Below are 22374 nucleotides of genomic sequence, written 5' to 3'. Positions count from 1 at the left end.
TAACATGATCTTCCAGATGGCAATACTAGGGATCCGTCAAGACTGTGCCGATGACAGCAGTGCGTCGCACTCGACTTCAAGGTTCATCTCAGGTATCCAATCGGAAACCTCTCCACTTCCTTCCAGGTTTCCTATCGTCGCTTCGATTATAACGCGATGGTATGAGCAGCTCCCATCCTCAATCCATTCTCCCATCGCCTTAAGTCTCATAGCCGTAGTGGCTGCCTCACACTTAATCTGTTTGTTAATGGGTCGGATATCTAGAGTAGTCTCCAGTGCGATAAAACGCCCCCCTGTGGCGTGCCCTGTGCCACTTTCTCCCTTATATGTATGCCATGGGACACACAATTTATCCAACTATTCCTTAGCATATGGTTTATCCAGTCTCTAAGCACCGGGTCCGACCGGTACTAGTCTAAGGATTGGATTAGTGTGTCGGTCCGCACATTGTTAAAAGCCCCCTCGATGTCAATGCATACCGCCAGAATGTACGTTTTGGCATTGAAGCATTCTTCTATTTTTACGCACAACCTCGTGCAGGGCAGTCTCCACCGACCTTTCCTTGACATAGGCATGCTGTTTGTATTTGAGCAGTTCGCTGGATGTCCTAGTCTTTATCATGGTGTCCACAATACGTTCCATGGATTTGAGTAGAAACGACGTAAGCCTTATGGGTCTGTAGGCCTTTGGTGTCGCATAACTTGTCTTGCCGGGCTTGGGCCTCCTGCCAGGCTAACAAATGCACTAAGTACCTTGTACCACAGTGGTGCTGTAGGATATAAAAAAGGTACATTTCAATACAAAAATTTAAATGTTATCGATATGATCGATAGTGTTAAAAACTATCGATATTTAAGCAAAAATTAAACTTTAAATAGTATCCATAACGCCATCCATAGTTTGCCAGCTCCAATGTGCAGGCAAAAAATGAACGAAATATTTCCTAGCCTTTTTATATTATTGGGATTATTCATTGGGATTACCAATGAAAAATATTTTTATTATTTAACTTGAATAAAAGTAGATTTTTCGAAATTAAACACTGTGTCCCTAATTATATGACCTCCACTGTATATGAGACTTATATCTAAATTTGAACCGAATTTTGCTAAAATTCATAATGCTTGTCCTTGGGCTAAAAAAATGTGAAAAATTTCATTCTGGTTGGGTATGAGCAGTATCCACACTCATTACAAAAAAAAAAGCAGACGGACAAATGGTTCAGAAAGGATACGCAGACAGACGGATACGGTTAAGTCGAATCAGGAAGAAGTTCTGAGTCTGGTTTCCTTTAAAAGTACTGGTTCCAAATTTGGACGTCATGTCGGCATAGGTTATCTTTATCCGAACCCCTTAATATTTCGTATTTTACTTATTATATCAAAGAGGGGAAAAAATTCCCCTTTTTGCAAAAAAAATCCCCTATATAGCATGGGACGGTCTAATATACATATAATCTGATCTCCCAATTTTATTTTTAAGTAAAATATGCCTGAAATTGGTACATGAACAATCACACCAAATGTCATTCAGATAGGTTTATTAATATATATTTTACTGTGCTGCTATATGCCGCCGTGACGCAAAAGTTACCTTGTCTGTCAGCGAATTTTTCAGCGGTGGTTATCCCTTCTAAATGCTGGCGATATTTGTGAGGTATTAGCCATGTGAATGACTTAGTAGTCATTTAAAAAATACTTCTTCCAAAAAAGACATGTCGCCCTGCGCACGTCATTGTGGACCGGCTATTAAAATTAGGTCCCTTATGATTGAGCTTTAACTTGAATCGGACAGCACTCATTAATATGTGAGAAGTTTGTGCCCTATATACGACACTTTTTAGGTTCTTGGGCAACTTTTCTACTACTATGTGCCACTTTTCAATAATTCCTTTTTTTGTGTAGTGTTAAAGTTCGCCCCAATATGGGGGAACTTAAAAAAAGAGAATAAAGTTTTAGCTTTTTGTTTCAATGCAAGATTTATTGATGACTAGGGACCATGACAGATGCCAGCAAAAAAACAGATGATAGATCATCATGATGATTTGTTGTGGTGTTGCCAATTTAATTTATGTAACATTCTACAAAATGCTGCAGATGGCGCTGTTAAAATAATCTTATTGTCTGGAGTTGTTCGCTGTTGAAGTGGCTTCAACACGTGGGTTACCATTTCTGCCTATAGGTCTAGTGCAACTCCACATTTTTAGCGAAATCAGTTAACAAATGAGCTTTCCCTAAGCTGAAGAAGTAAGATGAATCACTAATTACAAGCAAACTCGTTGTTGGATTTCTTTGTCCAGCTGAAACCAAAAACCTTTGATTTTGCTTCTATTAAGAATAGAAAGCAAAATAAAAATCCTTTTTAAAAAGTTAAGGCATGTGTGAAGGCCACCGTAGCTCAGAGGTTAACATGTCCACCTATGACGCCGAACGCCAGGGTTCGAGGCCTGGCGAGAACATCATTAAAAAAAGGTTCAGCAGTGGGCAACCCCTCCTTTGCTGGCGTCATTGATCTACATTTAGCATCAGCAACACACACCATTCATCCATATTTCGAAAACTATTCATTGAATATCATAATTGTAATTTGAATGGAAAAGTAAAAGTATTATGGACATTACATTACATTTTTATTAAAATGTGTGTCTTTCAAATATTTTCTATTTGTTGTCGTCATACGTGACAACCTATAAAAAGGGTCAATGAAAAATAAAAAACAACTTATTAAGCCTTAAATATATGCAAATTCCATTGGTTTTACTTTCATGGCAGCCAGATTAGGCTCGACTTGATTACAAAAGATGACAAGAATAGTAAAGCCGAAACAGAGGATTGCTAGGCTAATAACTGTTAAAGTCGATAGTTAAAGAGATAATTAGTCTTAAACAAGAATGTTTTCTTTGAAATGACATCATATATTTGGCAATTTCAAAGCGGCAACAAAAAGTGAGATATAAAACGTAGCAAATTATACTGGCTTAGAAGGGTTAGATTGTATGCGGTGTGTGTGTGTGTGTGCATACGTGTTAAATAACAAACATTGAAACTATAAAAGATCTATGAGTTGAAACCGCCAACCTGTTTTGATTTTTATTTCACGTACCTACATCACAACCATAATTGTTTATTATGAAACAGCAACAACAATAAGAATACAAACAAGAACAGCCATGACGTACTATCTCACAACAGCAGCATAAAATGCTTCCTTCTTCTCATTGACAAAAGAAAGACCAAAAAATGGCTAATAGTTGAATTGTCAAAAACATCTAACAATGCAAGAGAATACGAAAACAATAACAGGTCTCTAAGCCAAACGCACGGAGAGCAACCGGCATTTTTTATAATTGTTTTTTTTTTCTTCTTCCACGTTCCATCCACCATTCTCCCACGATAGCGGCGACACAAATCGTAATTAGAGAGAGAGAGAGAGGCAGTGTTTGAGAGAGCCGCCAATTAAGACTAACTGTTAACTTAACATCTAACTGCTACTGCTGCTTCACATGGTGTTGCTTTCAAAATAACTTTGCAGTCTATTCTGCCATGCTGTTGTTCTCTGTTTTTTCCGCATCGCTTCTTGTCGGTCTGTGTGAAAGTAAAACACACAAAAGCTTTATTTACGCTGCTCCTGCTAGTTTCGTGCTAGGTGCTTGGCTATGTAGACAGGCGGTGCTCTGCTGTTTGAAAACTAACAGAGGCCCCAAAATTGCCAATTTTTCAGTCAGTCTGAATACCGACGTGGTTGTGTAACGACGTTGCGTTCTTAATTATTTTCTACTGCCAAATACGTGTACATTTGTCGTTTGTGTGTTTTGTGTGTGCTTTTCCTCGGCTCCCTCTCCCCGCAGATGAGAGAGAGCAAATGAAAAATTGAAAATTTTGAATATTATTAGCAAAAAAATAAAAATAAAACAAGAAATACCTATATAGTTAAACTATATAACTAATAATAAGAAATTATTTCATTTGTCTGTCATTGCGACGGCCCTGCTGGTTTGTCATCGATGAAATAGAAACAACCAAAGAGGAACCAACGAAAATAAAAGAAAATGACTAAACAGAGAAGCATTCTTCACTGAGCCAAATAACCAGCCAGTCAGCCATGCATGAAATGAAGTGTGAATTATAAATGAAATACCAATAAACAGTGTTCGCTTTTAAACCTGTGTATGTGTGTGTTAATTGAAACCAATTTTTTTAATTTTTATTTTTTCTACGCAAAAAAAAACAAAGTGTTTACGTTAATGGGTGCGTATGGGTGTTGAGCTGCAACTCCTTTGTTATGGAATCCTTCGTTACGTATACGCCATTTGGTATAAATGTCACCATGATGTCATTGATTAAACAAATGTCTATTTTCTATTTTGTTGTCTCCACAATTTCGTTTGTTGTCATTGGTGTTCCATTATTTATCAATATTTAATTTTTTTTGTTCTTAGCAAACACTCTCTGATGAATTCTTAAATAAACCGAATCAATTTCGCCTCAAAAAACCCACATTCAATATTCATGAAATGTGGCGACGGACGCGTAAACCTTTTGCACGAAATACAAAAAAAAATTTATAAAAAATAAATTTACATATTGTTTTGACATTTCTGCGGGCTTCTAAATGGCTAGTTAACAATTTTCTGTGTACGTGAATGCTAACCCAACAAAACTTGAGATATTTCTTCAAATTCCTTAGCAATTTGTTATGTTTTTTTTTGTTTTTGTCCTCCGCATACTATATGCCAATGAATAATTCTAACGAACTCAAACTAAAACAACAACAAATTGGCATTGGATTAGATTTATTTTGAGTTGTGTTGAGTGGAGCGTAGCACCACGAAATGCCACGATGTTTTTGTGACTTCATATGTACATCATCTTATTTAATCGTCTTTGCCCGAATATTTGTCTACCATCGGCCTAACCTTGAAGTATTTTTAACACATTGCTCTGCTAAGAAAAGTGAATCTGTTTCGAAACGTTGCCCAAAACAGCTGTTTATACAATTTTAAAAATTATTACAAGTGTAGCAATGTGTATGACGCTTTACAATATTGAAATTCACTAGTCTACATGTGTGAGTCGAGTCGACATTCTTTTACATTATTGTTGTTCAGCTAACAAATTACAAATTTTTCAGAAAAAATCACCATGGGCTTTATCGCTCCCGCTGTTCGATGAGTAGTAGTAATTCACGTTAAAAAATTATTTTAATGTTTTTTTCTGGGAATTATCTTGCATATCAAAAGATCTAACATAGATAAACTTAATATAAAAAAAACCTAATTTCGCCGGCAAAAATTTATCAGAAATGCCATGTTTGAACCGTAATAAGAAATGAAATTCCCAACATTACTTAAAATTATATATACAAATATAATGGACCCTATAACTAATATGAAATCACTTGGAAAATTTCACCATATCGATGAAGGATTAAAATATTGCCGGCGGATTAATAGGCTTTGAGTAATACGGTAGGAATACAAAATTTACTTACCACTATTAGGTTAGGATATAATAACAGATCGTCTCAGAATTATTTCGAATCGGATGTCCCTGTAAATATGTGTACAAAGAACAGGTGACATTATTTTTTTATCACAGGTATTTTTTTTCTGCCTAAAGACGAAGCCTTTTGGAATTAGTGGAATCGGTTTGGATTTAGCTCCCATATATTCGTCTAAATTTTAGCAATATTGCAATAATGGCGTCACTTTTTAAGAGATCCTCACGAAATTTAGCACAACGATTTTCTTATGACTCTTGATATTACTCATGCATGCCATTCGTACGATTTGTATATATACCCTCTAGAGGGGGAGAACTATCGATAGTCGACGATAGCCCGTCCACAATAATATACATTTTTGTTTTGTAGTTGGTTTGTATTTAAAGTTTTTTTATACCCACCACCATAGGATAGAGAGGATATGTTCTTTTAGTCACTCCGTTTGCAAAACAAAGAAATATCCCTTTCCGACCCTACAAAGTATATATATTTCTGATCTTCGTATAATTCTAAGACGATGAAGCCATGTCCCTGTGTTAGTTCGTCCGTGTGTCCATCTTTGTAGTCACTCTACAGACTTAAAAAATTGAGATATGTTCGCTGGTTAATTTCGTGAATGGGCTATAACGGACAATATTTGGATATAGCTGTCACAAAGATTGATCTGCCGATTTAGGGTTTTTAGCCTATAAATTCCGCATTTGTTATCCAATTTTGCTGAAATTTGACACAGCGAGTCCTACACGGCCTCCAATAACCACACTAACTATGATGGAGATCGGACCATATATGGATATAGTTGCCATATAGGCTGATTTAGGATCGTAAGCCCAAAACAGGCGCATTTATTTTCCGATTTCGCTTTATTTTCAAGTGAGTTGTTCTAGGGTCACCAATATTCGAGCGGAATATGGTTCATATGGGTCTATATTTACATAAAGCTGCCATATTGACCGATTTAAGGTCTTAAGCCCATAAAAGCCCCATTTTTACCTGATTTGGCTAAAATTTAGATCAATGAGTTTAGGGTCTTAAGCCCTAAAGAAGTTTTATAAAGGTCATCGACATCCGAACCGTATGTGGTTCATAGCGGGCCTTATTTACATATCAAAGGCCTGCGCAAGACCATTCATTTATGCTGTCAAGACATACTAACAATCATAGAGTATTTCAATAACTGAACTCTTCGTTTCAAAATACAACATTGCATGACACAATTGAGTGCTGAGTCAAACAGATGAACAAGACATCAAATATCGAGATGAGTGAATTCGGCTACATTTTACTTCAGATAGAGTATTTTTTATTCTTGTCGTCTGCTTTCGTACTATTAATTTGTACGTAGACAACGTGGTTGATTTGGCAAAAGCATGTGTAAAAACACATACGCCTAGTTTTTTTTTATATGAGAAAACAAACAGTTTCCAACGATTTGTGTGATCAGTTCCTATTTTGAAAATGCCGAGACGCTTTCACATACAGCGAGTAATTTCTCATAACTCACTGTAGCGGCTATAAATTCAAGATAAAAATACTCCCAAGTACCAAAGAGTGGTTGTTTTTCAAGATTATCTACTCAACAGCAACTTGTTCGTTTTACACTATCTTCAGTGTCCTGCTCTTCAGTAGTCTTGAAATACAACATCATGTGGTTTCAGTGTTCGCGAGTTCAGCAAAAACAGTCACCAATGAATGGTTTTGTACAGGGCTTTGCTACATATAGCCACCATATAGACCAATCTGCCGATTTGGGGATTTCGATCTACAAGTGCTGTATGGCGATGCGTTTTTGTCAGTATCCGCCGAAATAACTGGAGTGCTAGAGGACATGCATTTCCAAGCCATAGTGGTATCTCCTCACATGATCGTGCAAGTTGGAAGTATTTTCGCTGGTTTTGTACTCCTTTCCGCAGTTAATCCACTTTGCAAATGTTTTGTCATCTTATCATTTAAAGTATTTTCATACTTGTGAGATTTTACTATTCTTTTTTTGTGTTCGTAATCGCATGCCTGCCTTTCAGCCCCCGACACGCACCCAGTGTGGGGAGCTCCTTCTTTTACCTTAAATTCAACACATAGTCAAAATACTTCATAACTTCTTTGAAAGTAAACAGTATACCTCTTTGAAGAAATCGATCCATTTATCTCTGTTGTAGTATCTTTTTTTTTTTAATAAATTTTTTCACAATTTTTTTTTAGCAAGCACGGTGGCTTCAATAATTATTCAATTTGAAAAAATTAAAATCCAATAGGCGTAAAACCATTACCATTGCGAAAGAGTATTGCAACTTATGGAGTTTGCTAAAACTACCAAGCTGTTCAAAAAACTTCAAATTTATACAACGTTGTATTGGGAAATCAAAACTTATTGTTATTGTTGAAAAACACCATTTAAAAACATTAATATTCAAACCAATATTTTTTAATGCCACATAAAACGAAAAAAAAATCCTCATGTACTTCGATAGTAAGCTGTTTGGGATCTTACCCACAGCAACCAATAAATAAGGAACAAAAAAATTACAATAGAAAAATCGAAAAAACAAAAGACAAAGCGACAATAGCTGAAAAAATGTCATGTCATTCTCGAGTATTGTATCAAAATACAAGTAAAAGGTTAAAACGGAAATGCATAGGCAAAATGCATCATCATAACTTTGATTGAACTGTAACGTCATTGTATCTCTTTTGCTTCCTCTCTATATGTTCTTTTACCTCTCTCTCTCTCGTGTTACACTAAGACCGATTGCCTGAGAGTACTACTCTCAATAGAGCATAGCATATGGAAGCATTGCTATGTAAAGTCATGTAACAGTTCTGTTGACAATGTGGCTGATGGGCAACAATTTGATTTTCATCATTTTTTACTTTCTTTCTATCTATCGATTAAACATGTGTGCCACTATTGTTGTTGTGCTCTTGGAAATTCGTGGATGACACTTTTTCTCTTTCACTATCGCCGAAACAAATGGGGCCAGACAATTTCGTTGTGTTAACGATTGAATTAAAATTTCAAACATGCTGCTGTTAATGCTACTGGTGTAGCCCCTTTCACCCCCATATGAAAGTGGGTGAAATGTGTGTGCAAAGTATTTGTTCTGCTTTGGCAGCGAACACGCTCGTCGAAAACCATGCAAAGCCTTTGTGGCCGCTGCAAATGAATATGTGATCCAATTGAGATCGTCCCTTGTGTTATGAAAAGAGCAATAAATAAAAAACTTACAAAACCCATCATAAAAATCAACTAAAGATGTGTGCAATCAAAATTTGGTGACAATCGCTTGCCCATTATTGTCAAACCATGCTGTTCTACGCATCCCCAACCTCACCAACGCATTTTTGTTTGGCCCCTCACATTTTGGTTTGTTTTTGTAATATTTTCGTGGACACTGTTGGGAGAGGCATGCTATTCAAGGCTATTAGTCACATTTCCTTACCATTCCTTTGTTTTTGTTTGATATTTTTCATTTTCTCCCAGTTTTCATTTCATTCATCATTCACAGACATTTAGTGTTGGCCAAAAACTCTGAGCTTTTTACGATGCGGCGATACTTCGTCGCATGATGGGAACAAATAAACACATTAATTCGCCCCCCCCTCCCCCCTGTACCTCTCTGACAGCTGATTGAAATGTGTTAGCAAGAAAAGTATGAGTTAGCTATTATCCGCTCCATTATTCTGAAAGAGTTTTCTTGGGGATTTGTTGTTAGAAACTTGTTTTGCTTTTTTTTCTTTACTTCTCTAATCATTAACATCATCATTAATGTGCGACGATGACATCATTTGCTTTTATTTTTAATATTTGTTTGTTTCGTAGCCGCTTTGTCTTTATATACTACATATATGTGTCTTTAAGTGTGTGTGTGTGTGTGTGTGTATTTGTTTGGTCAGTGCTGTCATTGATGTTGTTGTTTTTATTATTATTTTTATTAATTTTACGTCGAACGAATTTATTCTCAGCCATATAATTCTTTGCATTTCGTAAACTTTTGTTTTTCGTACGAAAATTAAAATTTTTTTAATGCAATTGATGTGCTTACTTCAAAAATTGCTGATAAAGTCATGTCGTTAATGAAAACATTGTTTTTCTTTTTAATTTTACCCAAAGTTTTATAAACAAAAGTATGATTACCTTTAGTGGCACTCAGAGTGCCGCGTGGATAAGTATTCCTTAGTCACTTATAAACTTTGCTTTGCAGAAAATATTTTAATTTGGAGGGCGGTCTCAAGAGGAGCCAACCTAACATAAAAAAAACCCAACAAATTTGAGAAACATTTTCTTTACTTCACAATACAATCTCCTTTTATCTCGATACACTTTTTCCAGCGATTTTCGATTCCCTGTTTGTATTAGGAATATCCATCAACGGCAATTTGCACCCCACCTCTACGATATTAGCGAATCTTCTTCTGCCAAGCCATCTTTTTTAAGTTTAAAAGCAAAAAATTACCCGAGGGAGCTAAATCTGGCAAATATGGTGCGTACTGAAGCTATTCGAACTTCAGTTCATATATCATTGTCATCGAAATGGTGGATTTGTGAACTGGTGCCAATTTTTTCCACATTTACAAATTCACTGAACTAAACAACGTGGCGCCTTGAAACTTAAAACATATGTTTTAGAAGGATGACACTTGGCATGAAATTCTTTAATTTTCATACTTTTACCCCATCTATATGTCAGGTCGGCTACTTCTGAGGTTGCCTTCGAAATAGTTTATTATAAAATCCAATCAAGCCTCATTTGTGCTTACATCATTTCGTTTATGTGTTTATACCTTAAACCACTACTACAACCAGAGAAATCTGTCGGCGAAAACTTCACAAATGTTTGCTGTTACAACAGAAAAACTGCTGAAAGAAACAACTTAAAAAAGGGAACAACTTAAATCACATATTTGCTTGTAAACTCAAAGTTGCGAAAATATTGCTAATTTTGGAAACCCAACACCATGGATTCTGGTACAAATTTGCACAAATGAACTTAGTTGAAGGGTTTATGTATAATTAACGTACCAAATTTGTTTCAAATCCGGCAACAATTGAAGCTTATAGGCGCCGTGGAAGACTAATTGAGATATCAGTTTATTTGGGAGCTATATCAGGATATGGTCCGACTTGGGCCATAATTGGCACGGCTATTTGAAGCCATAACAAAACACACCGCGCTAAATTTCAGCTTTTTGGGATGACAATAGCGGTTTTTAGTGGCTCAAGATGTAAAATCCGGGGTTCGGTTTATATGGCGGCTATATCTATTTAGCGACCTATCTAAGCGGAATTTGGTGTGGATGTAAGAAGGTATAAACGTACTTTTTTTGTAAAAAAATTCAGCCAAGTTGGATGACGATTAAGGCTTCTAGGAGTTCAAGAAGTCAAATCCGGGGATCGGTTTATATGGGGGCTATATTTATTTATATACCGATTGGTATCATACTTGGCACGAAAGATGAGAGTTGAAACAGAAGTCTTAATGCCATATTTTAGCAAAATCGGATGATAATTGAGGCCTCATGGGGCTTAAGAAGTGAAAATTGGAGATGGGTTTATATGGAGGCTATATTCAAATCTGAATCGATATAACCCATTTGCAATCCCCAACGACCTACATCAATAAGAAGTATTTGCGCGAAATTTCAAGTTTATATCGTAATTCGTTCAACCGCTATTATGATTTCGACAGACGAGGGGACGGACGGACATGGCTAGATCGACTTAAATGGGTCGATTAGGGATGGCAACCCAACTTTGCGTTACCAAAGACCAAATTCGTTACAGAAATGTTCAGTTTTACACAGGATTAGATGTTTTGCGTTAATTACCTTTGTTTAATGTCCCATATAAACGATATGGACTTGTAGGATTTTACGTAGTACTCAAAATTTTAAACATATCTTTACAAAAACGACATGTTTTATTCAATATGTGAACATTAGCTCAGATTTCTATATAAACATAGTTCACATTTATATATCTTTCATCCGATATGCACTTTTGTGGCTGTATAGCCGCAATTGCAGTTCGATATTTTATTTGTTTTATTACATCCGCTAACATTGTTTACCCTTTCGAGCCATGCATTTAGATTTGAAATAATGATGATAAGAAGTTTACCATATGTTAAAGTTGCCATATTTTATTGTAAATTAAAATCTTCCACTGTGATTTGCTCTGCTTTATGGCTGGTACTATGTTCGTTTTCCATTGTTGAAAACACATATTTTTCGCCATAACTTTTTCGAAACGCTACAATAATCTCAATTATAACATAAAACTTTTATTAAAATGGTTTCATATGATATGGGGGAATGCCCCACTGAATGAAATCAGCAAGTTTTTTTGCTTCAAAATCTGTTATCTGAAAAGAGTAATCACGAAAAAATGTCGCGAAAAGCGAGCATAGTACTAGCCTTTAAGGTGATTAAACTGATCAATAACAAGAAACTTATCAACTTTCTTTCAACACTTTTCCAGCAAAATGTTTATCAATGAGGACTTGTTTGAAGAAATTTGAAATAAGAACGCACAAGGCCATATCTTATGCCAGATAACAATTATAATTCTTTATATTTTTAAATTTTGAATTCCGAAGTTCTAATAACAAATTGTAAACAATGGGTGCAAAATGTTAACAATAATAAAATTATAAAGTTAACCTTAGGTAATCTTTTTTAGAAAGCCGACATTTTTGTAGTAGTACTCAATCCTTGGATGGCGCAAAAAATTGCATGTACATACGTACAAGTTCGGATACAAAAATGGGAATTTGCCTACAAAAATTTCATTAAGTATGAGGGGGAAAACTTTTTACATATCCATGAGTGCTGTCTGATTCAATTTTAAGCTCAACGTTAAGGGGTTTCCTTTTACGGCCAAGTCTGAACGACATGACGCAGTGCGACACCTCTTTGGGGAGAAGGTTTGACGTGGCATAGTAACTAACAAATGTCGCCAGTATTGGGAGGGAACACCGCAGAAATTTTTTCGGATGTTCTCGAAAGGATTCAAACATGGGCGTTATAGGCGGACTTACTGACCTCTGCGCCATCGTGGCCACCTATATATTCCGAAACCAACGGAGATAAAAATATCTTAAACCAGTAAGGAAGGGCAAAAGCCGGGCGGTGCCGACTGTATAATACCCTACACCTACCCTATAAGTACAATGTGAGAGCTATATCCAATTCTGAACCAATTTTGATGGACCTCGGCGAGCAAATATGTTGAAACTGTAATAACTACGATTGACAAATGACAACAATATTGCAAATTACCCAAAATCTGACGAACATATATATGGGAGCTATATCTAATTCTGATTTGATTTTGAGCAAACTTCTCGGATAATGTGGTAGTCGTCGAGGAAAGCGTTGTGCAAAATTTTGGCAAGATTGGTCAAGCAATGCGCTTGTAGTAGCTCTTGGGGTGAGATGGAGGAGATATGGAGATATACATATATGACAGCTATATCTGAATATGGGCCGATTTCTATGAAATTCACCAGTAATATCGAGAGTCATAAGAACATCCTTCCTGCAAAATGTCGAGAGAATCGGTTTCTTGCAACATTTCTCAAAATCGGACGAACATATATATGGAAGCTATACCTAAATCTGAACCGAGTTCAATCAAACTTCTCAGATACTGTTGCAGTTGTCGAAAAAAGCGTTTTGCAAAATTTTGGCAAGATGGGTCAATAAATGCGCTTGCCGTGACTCTAGAAGTTAAAAACGGGCTATATATATATATATATATATATATATATATATATATATATATATATATATATATATATATATATATATATATATATATATATATATATATATATATATATATATATATATATATATATATAAGAGAGCTATATCTAAATCTGAACCGATTACCATGAAATTCACGAGTAATGTCGAGAACCGTAAGAAAATCCTTCCTGCCAAATTTTGAGAGAATCGATTAACAAAATACCATTTTATTGCAAATTACTGCAAATCGGACGAACATATATATGGGAGCTATATCTAAATCTGAACCGATTTCGAGCAAACTTCTCAGCTACTGTGACAGTTGTCGAGGAAATCGTTGTGCGAAGTTCTGGGAAGTTTGGTAAATAAATGCGTTTGCAATGGCTCTAGGAGTGAAAATCAGGCGATATATATATGAGAGCTATATCTAAATCACCTGCAACGTCGGGAGTCATAAGAAAATCCTTCATGCCAAATTGCGAGAAAATCGGTTACCAACTGACCATTTTATTGAATTATTACTGAAAATCAGACGAATATATATATGGGAGCTATATCCAAATCTGAAGTGATTTTTTCCAATATAAATGGGCTTCGTCTCTAGACCGAAAAACATGCCTGTACCAAATTTGAAGACGATCGGATGAAAACTGCGACCTGTACTTTGCACACAAATTAACATGGACAGACGGACAGACAGACAGAGAGACGGACGTAACTAAATCAAAAAATACGCCTTTCGTAGGGTCGAAGTGACCAATCATTGAAGGCCAACCAATAAGCCTCGGAGCCTTCTGGGGTCCTTTGAACAACTGGTTAATACCTCAACTAAACAATTTAAAAGTTGTTAAAACATTACAACATTTTGCCCATCACAAGCTTTCCTTTTTCGAATGTACGCGGTCCGGAATTGTATCCTTGGGCCCCTAAAGGCAGGCACAATTCTTAAGTGATTTGGTTGATTTGCGATTTTCACTTTGTGTTCTGTGTTTGACTTGCAATATCCATACTAGACGTGTGTACGTGAGTCGTGAGTTGTCATGTTACGCGTGTGCCACTTGAGATCCATTTCAAATCACGTGATCGTGTATGACCGTGATTGAATTTAAATTCTTCGTGCGCGAGTGTGAGTAAGTGAAATCAAGCTCACGACTCACGAAACGCCCACGACTAACGAGACTCTCATGACTAACGGTAAAAAAATAACGTAATTCAAAAAGTTTTATTATTAATTCAAAAAGTTTATGAACGTAACGTAATTAATATTCGTACGTTCAAATTCTGTATGATTTGAGATGCATGGAAAAAAATATTAGCTCCCTGACTCGTGAGTTTTTGCCTGAGTCGTGAGTGCCTCGTGAGAGGTGATTGTCTCGTGAGTCGTGATTTTCTCGTTAGTGCCTCATGAGTCGGAATTTTCTCGTCAATAGTGAATGTCGTGAGTTGTGCGTGAGGAAAATGTTTGTCCCGTGAGCGTACGTAAACGTGGGCCCACATAAAAAAGTCGTGCGAGACTATTGTTTTTTCTAATGAGCGTGCAGAAATAACTCACGCGCACATCTCCAATCCATACTGAATATGGTCCGAATCGGATAACCTGATGGTTGTCGTTGTTGTTGTAGCAGTGTGATACACATTGAGGCGGCAGCCCTTGCTGATGAAGAACTCCATCGCGTCAATCCGGTACGTACAACCGGCTGTCATGGGACCTGATGGTTTTCTACACCTATGTTAAAAATCTATGATCCGAATAGGTCTGTAAGCCTACATAGCACCCATTAAACTTGATTTTCCTTTTCAACTTTATGAGCTTCTACAGCTTCTATGAGCTTCTGTTGGTAACTTTAATTGTTCTTTTTTCGTGCTCTGCAGGGCTAATACAATTGGGTTCGTCCAAACCTAAAATATTTTTCATTCATTTACTTTACTAAATTTTTATTCTTTACTATATTGCCTTCAATTGATTTGGGCCACTTTTGTTCTCAACGTTTTAAATCTTGCCATTTTACAAATTGTTTTTCTAAATGTACGCCAATTATGCTGCGATCAATGAACTCAATTTCAAAAACATAATAAAGCAAAGAAGCTAAATTTGCTCGCTTGCTTGGTGGCTACCTTTCGAAAACCAAAATTATCTCAGACTAGTTAATGAACATCTTTCTGCTGGTTTTTAAATACCTTAATTAAGCTTTCGGGAATAATAATTAGCAGTGGTCTTGAGCTGTTGCCAGCCTTTGATTAGAACTAAAAAGAGGTCGGCTTTTATATGCAAGTGGTATACCTTTTCTTTGGATGTACTAATTTGCGTTTCGAAATTGTCTTGCTTCTTACACACACACACACTCACACACACACAGCCATGCATGCATAAATTCATGTTCGCTTTATCTATTACAGATTCCATTAGTCATATTTTTTGTGTATTGCCTTTTATTGATTGTGCTACGTGTTCTCTTTTATGCCTATTCTATTGTAAAATTATATGGGAGACTTTTCAATTACATTGTTGTACGCAAACTGTGATTCCATGGGAAATCACAGTGAATGACTTCAATATTGCAGAACACTTTAAAGGTTGCCGTATCGAAGGCAAGCCAAGGGGTGCAGCAACTGAACGCTTGTGGTGTTGACCAACGAGGTCAGTGCCTATTGAATAGTTGATCAAGGGATAGCGTCTTGCAACCTGACTTCAATGTTATACACATTTAGTTAGCGTTTCGATAAAAGAAAATTCAGTTCTTCTGTCTGATTAATGCGAATTCTTTCTTCTCTGTCTTCCTATTTTATTTGCAAATTTTTTTCTTTGCCACAAATAGTTTAAATTCAATTAGAAGTATGTATGTATGTGTGTATCGTTTATTTAGTTTTTTTGTTTTTTTTTTTTTTTTGACAACACGTTCCCTTTACATTCCTTCAACGATTTAAATGATAAATCAAATGTGCCATGATAACACTACTCAAGTGGTGGAATGGACATAGGACCATTTCACCAAAAGAGTTCTTTGGCATTGAGAGTGTTTTTGGGCCAGACACGGACCGGACAGGGAGAAACGAAACATTCTTTGGATCATGTAAAAACTAGCACATGTTGCTGTTGGGCTTCATTTGGAAATACTCAGTGCAGAGAGCAGGGAGCCAAATGAACTGATGATGAATAACACAACCACAATCGTCATTATCTGAAATTGCCGGCTCTTATTGTTGTCGATTTAATTTATTATTCGTACTCAGTCAGTATGTACTAGTGGCGTTCGCTTAGATGTTTGGGGCTGGCGTCTTATCGAGAATGTTGTATTTTTTCCATTTGTATGTGAGTTTGTGCACTCGAGTATAAATAGAGCCTCAAGCAGAAATGAAGTCACTTCTCTGAAATTATGTTTGGCCCAGCTACTCCAACCCAAGCGTTCAAGTGCAAGTGTAATTTGCTTTCATTCGACTTGAAATGGTACATAACGTCATCACTTTTGCTGCTTTGTTGCTGAATTAGTAGGCAGAGAAAGGCGAACTTTGATCATTTTTGCATTTCGATACTGAAGCAAGAATTGTTTCGATTAATTATCCTAGGTTTGGGTTTAGGTTGAATGAAAAAAAAAAAAAAAAACGAAAAAGGATGAATAGGTGAAAAATATGATGATGAAAAACGAGCCCCCTATGTAGTATCCTAAGTCCAATCACATCTAGACTGACTCAATCTTGCACATAGTGGGTTCATAGCACAATTTCAACGCCCAACGATGTGAATGTTATATATCCACGTTCTTCGGCAACAAATTTTTAGAAAAACAAGTAAAAAGGCAATAAATTCGGCAGGCCGAACTTTAAATACCCACCACCTCGGGTATAAACGTTAACCCTCGTCATAATCCGGTGAAAAATTTATCGCTTATGAACCCATAGCAGCTATATAGTTATATGGTTCGATTTGGACCAAACTCGGCACGGACGTCGAGTGGTCTAATAAATACAATTCACTGTTCAAAGTAAACAAATACACCGAAATATAGACCGATCTAAACTATATATGGCACGGATGTCGAAAAGCCTAACATAGGTTACTATGCCAAATTTCAGCGAAATCGGATAATAAATGAGCCTCTATGTCTATATCCAAATATAGTGCGATGGGGACATATTGAACGCGAATGTCGAAGAGCCAAATACAGCTCATTGTGCCAAATTTCAGCGAAATTGGGTAACAAACGCTGCTTTATTAGACAAAGGACTAAAATCGGTATATATGGCTGCTATATCCAAATATAGACCGATCGGAAGTATATAGGGCACGGATGTCTAAAGACCTAACATAGGTCACTATGCCAAATTTCGGCGAAATCGGATAATAAATGAGCCTTTAGTGGGCCCAAAACCTTAAATCGGGAGATCGGTCTCTCTGACATCTATATCCAAATATATTCCGATGGGGCCATATTGAACGCGGATGTCGAAGGGCCTAATACAGCTCATTGTGCCAAATTTCAGCGATATTGGGTGACATAGGCTACTATAGGCCTAAGAAGTAAAATCGGTATATATGGCAGCTATATCCAAATATAGACCGATCGGAACTATATAGGGCACAGATGTTGAGAGGCCTATCGTAGGTCACTGTGCCAAATTGCGAAATCGGACAATAAATGCGCTTTTTATGGACCCAAGTTCTTAATCAATAGTCTATTCTTGACCATACTCGGTACGAATGTGGCTTTAATGGACCTAAGGCCTTAAATCGGCAGATCGGTTTATATGGGGCAATATCAAGATATAGTCCAATATAGACTATCTTCGAACTTCACCTGCCTATGAACAAAAAAAGAATCTGTGCAACATAGCACCTCAATATCTCTATTTTTAAAGACTTAAGCGTGATTTCAACAGACAGACGGACATGGCTAGTTTTTCTTCAATTTTTTCGACGATCAAGAATATACGTATATGAATACTTTATATGGGTCGGAAATGGGTATTTCGATGTGTTGCAAAGGGAATGACAAAATGAATATACCCCCGTCCTTTGTGGGTTTAACAAGAGCAACCGAATCTTATAAACCCTGCACCATTAATCGCATGTGACAAGTTCTTTGAATGACTTTTAAATAGATAAGAGCTATATCAAGTTATGGGCAGATATGGACTGTACTTGGCATGGCTGTTAGAATTCATAAATAAATACTAGACAAAACGGAAGTCACTCAAAAGGTCAAATCACGAGATTGATTTTTATGGGTGCAATATCAGGTTATGGACCTATTTGGGACATCTTTGGCACTGTTGTAGGAAATTGTAGCATTTGCCATGTGAAAAAAAATTCAGCCAAATCAGCTAAGTATGACGACCTCTAGAGGCGCAAGAAGTGAAATCAGGAGATCTGCTTATATGGGAGCTATATCTAAATCTGAACCAATTAGGCCCATTTACAATCCGAACTGCCCTACACTAATAAGAAGTATTTGTGGAAAATTTGCAAGTGTTAGTGTGCTTTCAACCCACAAACAGACAGATGGACGGACATGGCTTAATCGAATTAGAATGTCAAGACAATCAAAAATAGATATGTGAATACTTTGTTGGGTCTCGCATCAATACTTCGATGAGTTACAAACGGAATGACAAAAATTTGTATACCCCCATCCTATGGTGGAGGGTATTATATTGTATTCGACTTTGCATGTGTGAACTGCCCTAAACATTTTGTTATGAAATGTTTACTTATTCTTAATAATTAATTGTTTATTCTCCGCTCGGCAATAATCTTGAACATAAGCTTGTATCATAAGTATTTTGGAATGATTAGTCATTTAGGTATATTGTTAAAAATATACAATCATATATTGAATAGATATTGTTGTTGATTAATTGCCATATTGATTTTGATGTCAACTCTCGAAATGTTTCTATTTATTTAGACTATGATTTATTTGTTTAAACACAATTTCCGGGTTTTGTTCATGCTAGCTCAAATATGAGCTATAAAACCGTGAGCCACAACAAGCAAAGTGGATATTAGCAAAGCAATTGTATTGAAAATGAAACCTAACCATCATCCCTGAAACGGGTACCAGCGGCTGCTGTGTCTATGTACAAGAATCAGTCTTAATTTCTAATGAAAATTTTCAACATAAATAAGCTCGACAAATAGAAAACATTAAACCTTCGACTAAAAATTTAATTTTTGTTAAAAATATGCAATGGCCAACTAGGCTTCCAACTATCACTATTGCCAAAACATTGTTACATTTCTCAGCCACCAACATTGCTTTTTAACTGCAACATATTTATAAAACCCTTTTTTATTCGACATTTGTATTTGCGTTGCCCATCAACATAGGAAGAAAGGGACATTATGTTGTATAAGTTATGAAAAAAGATCATATTTTTGTAACTTATACGCCCCATATGACCCTACTATGTTAATGTGTATGCGAAAATCCCTTATTGTCGGTTACATGCATACACTAATGGAAAAAATTATGGCTAGACTGTTTTCAATGAGCGTAGTACATCTTGTAAATTACCTAATAATTGATTTAAACAATGCATATTTTCCCAAGGATTTCATTTAGCAGCAGGGGAAGGCCTTCTTTTTTATCAAATATTTTTATCAAATAATGCTAAATGCTAACGCCAGCTTTTGGCGCAACAAACGGACATGCAGATTTGAGCATATACATACAGGGTAGCTGGCACGAAGTGTAACCAATCCAAACAACCACTTTTTTGAGCGAAAATTATTTTTCTTGATTCAAATGGGAAAAATGTGCTGTAGTAGTTTAAATTTCAATATCTAGTCACTTTTACTCCATACAACACTCCTTTTACCATAACTGTTGGTCTGAGCCGTTCAGAAAATGGGTTGAAATCTTCTCGAATGTAATCTATCGGTATTTTGGTGTATTCCCGTACAATGGATTTCTTAAAATGGCTCAAATTGAAAAGGCCATCGAACCAGGATTGAACAGCCACCGAATTGAACAGCCACGGTGTGGCGGAAATTAATTGGTGGGCATGATATATTAGGCATTGTTGGTTGACGAGTGCTTTATGTGACTCTGCCGTGCCTTGTTGGTACGTCCATGGTCTACACCCGCTCTAATGTAGCTTCCAAAATATTTTCCGTATTTACTTTAGAGCCCGGCTCGATTAAAAGGATTGGAGAGCGGCCATACCATAACTTGAGATGATAAATTACTTCGGGTGTTCGTTTGTAGGCTAAAAAACCGCGTACGTGCGCTGTGTTAGGTAATCACGATCAATGTTGGGAGTTTATGAATTGCAATGCAAATGCAAATTTGCCCATCAACATGGGCGAAAACTTCTCAAATATCAATGAGTGCTGTCCGATTCAAGTTTAACGATAGTTTTCCTACTAAAGCTGGCAATATTTGTGAGGTACTATGCCATGTAAAACTTATCTCCAAAGAGGTGTCGTTCGGACTCGGCTATAAAAAGGAGGCCCCTTATCAATGAGCTTAAACTTGAATCGAACCGCACTCATTGATATGTTAGATATGTTGGGCAAAATTTGCATTTTACTTAGGTGGGGGACACAATACCAGTCACGAACCAACTTAGGGGAGTGGTATGGAAATCAATTAAGGATTTTCCTTTTTAGTTTTGAGAGCGCACAACAAGCCTATTACTGCCTTAGCTGTATGTCCATAGTGTTATGGGGCGGATTAATATCCGCTTCCACTTTGACGATTCAATCAAGCTATCCATCCGTCACTAAAGTGTGGGAATCAACTGGAGAGCCTTCTACTTACCACACTCATTTGCCATATTTCCAGCAATGCGGTTTTAGTATAACAAATTAACAAACCATTCTACAGTTACTTCAACTTATCAGATCAATGTCAATGTTTTGAATTTAAGTTGTTATCGACCTTCCTCTGAGGTAATTATGCATTATCGAATGTTTAAATTTGGCATTTGTTATCACAAACCCACATTGGTCAAACTTCCAAATGGTGTATCCGTAATTGACAACATGATGTAATCACCCCCCCAAAAAAAACGTAAACACTTTGAGAAGAAAATGTTTGAAATTTGTGTGTATAGAAATTATTAATGTCAAGCTTAGATTCTCTGTTTCAGAAATGCATATCGACACAAGAGCAACTGGCATACATTCTACGTGATTTAATTTAAGTGAATACTTTGTGAATGTTCGCAATTGCCCGCATACCCGTATTATGCTAAACGCTCAAACATTCATTAAGCAACAAAGAAAGTTCCTAGAAAAGCACAAAATAAAAGTATTAGTGTAAATTTCGTTTCGTAAGCAAGTTGGTGGTCATTACACCCACCACCCACCTACTGCTCACATGGCAGAAGAAAGTGAATACGATTTTGCATTTGAATTTCAGGTAAACAAGAAACACAAAATGTATATCAAAACAAATTAACACCTTAAAAAAACATATAAATCTGTTCGTTTACTTAAGTCTTCAAGAAAGTACCAATAATAGAGCTGCACACACTAAAGTTCAGGAGATTTGAAAGCTTTCAGCTGATTATTATTTAACCCGAGCCCAATAGATGGCACCTCAAGGCAGGTTATTTTCATAATTAACAAATTTTCTTTAGTTGTTTAATCAAGGTCGATTGAAGTAAAAAAAAAGCATGCTTAGGAGACAGACTTTGCTCCAAATAGCCATTTGAAATCATACAACACAAAAGTATGAACCAGTGTTAAGTAAGCTACTTTTGCCATTTTTTCCAAACCATTTTACTTTTTTCATCAAAAAATAATACAAAAAAAAAATTCCCCAATCGGTAAACTAACAGATTTTATAATGACTTACATACACACACTTCTTGAATTAGGCAGAAAACAAAAAAAAAAACTAAAAACTTTTCTTACACAACTGCTTGGAATCTAACAATGCTTTATTATTTCGTTTGCAGCAATATGCTGAAAGTCTGCAGAAACCACTGAAAACCTTCCGCGTGGATTTCAGCAACGCCAACAACGTACCGACTGGCGAAGGTTACGTTGCACGCGATGCAGATCTCTTTACAACGACATACAGCACAACACAGTAAGTAAAGCATTAAGAAAATTGTAAAATTACTAGCGAAATGTCCGACGGTTCATTTAACCAAGGGGGGAACTCGATCTCTTCACCC

General features: G+C 36.4%; 1 protein-coding gene across 41 annotated transcripts in view; it reads left to right on the top strand.

The window, feature by feature from the left end:
- The window catches only part of LOC106087979 (microtubule-actin cross-linking factor 1), a 332047-nt gene that overhangs the window by 258538 nt on the left and 51135 nt on the right, over positions 1–22374 (top strand). For 36 of the 41 annotated variants that reach the window (XM_059368766.1, XM_059368767.1, XM_059368741.1 and 33 more), the window contains one exon: positions 22153–22286. The exons of 3 other annotated variants lie outside the window; for them this stretch is intronic. In XM_059368766.1, coding sequence (XP_059224749.1) covers positions 22153–22286 — 134 coding nt within the window. Of the gene's footprint in view, positions 1–3709; positions 4167–21325; positions 21612–22152; positions 22287–22374 lie in introns of those variants that run through there. 2 more of the 41 variants (XM_059368768.1, XM_059368781.1) reach the window with 2 other exon arrangements.

This window comes from Stomoxys calcitrans, chromosome 5 (genome assembly GCF_963082655.1).
Source record: "Stomoxys calcitrans chromosome 5, idStoCalc2.1, whole genome shotgun sequence".
Classification (NCBI taxonomy): Eukaryota; Metazoa; Arthropoda; class Insecta; order Diptera; family Muscidae; genus Stomoxys; species Stomoxys calcitrans.
The sequence above is the reverse complement of the archived record's forward strand: the minus strand, read 5'-3'. Positions and strand labels throughout refer to the sequence as shown.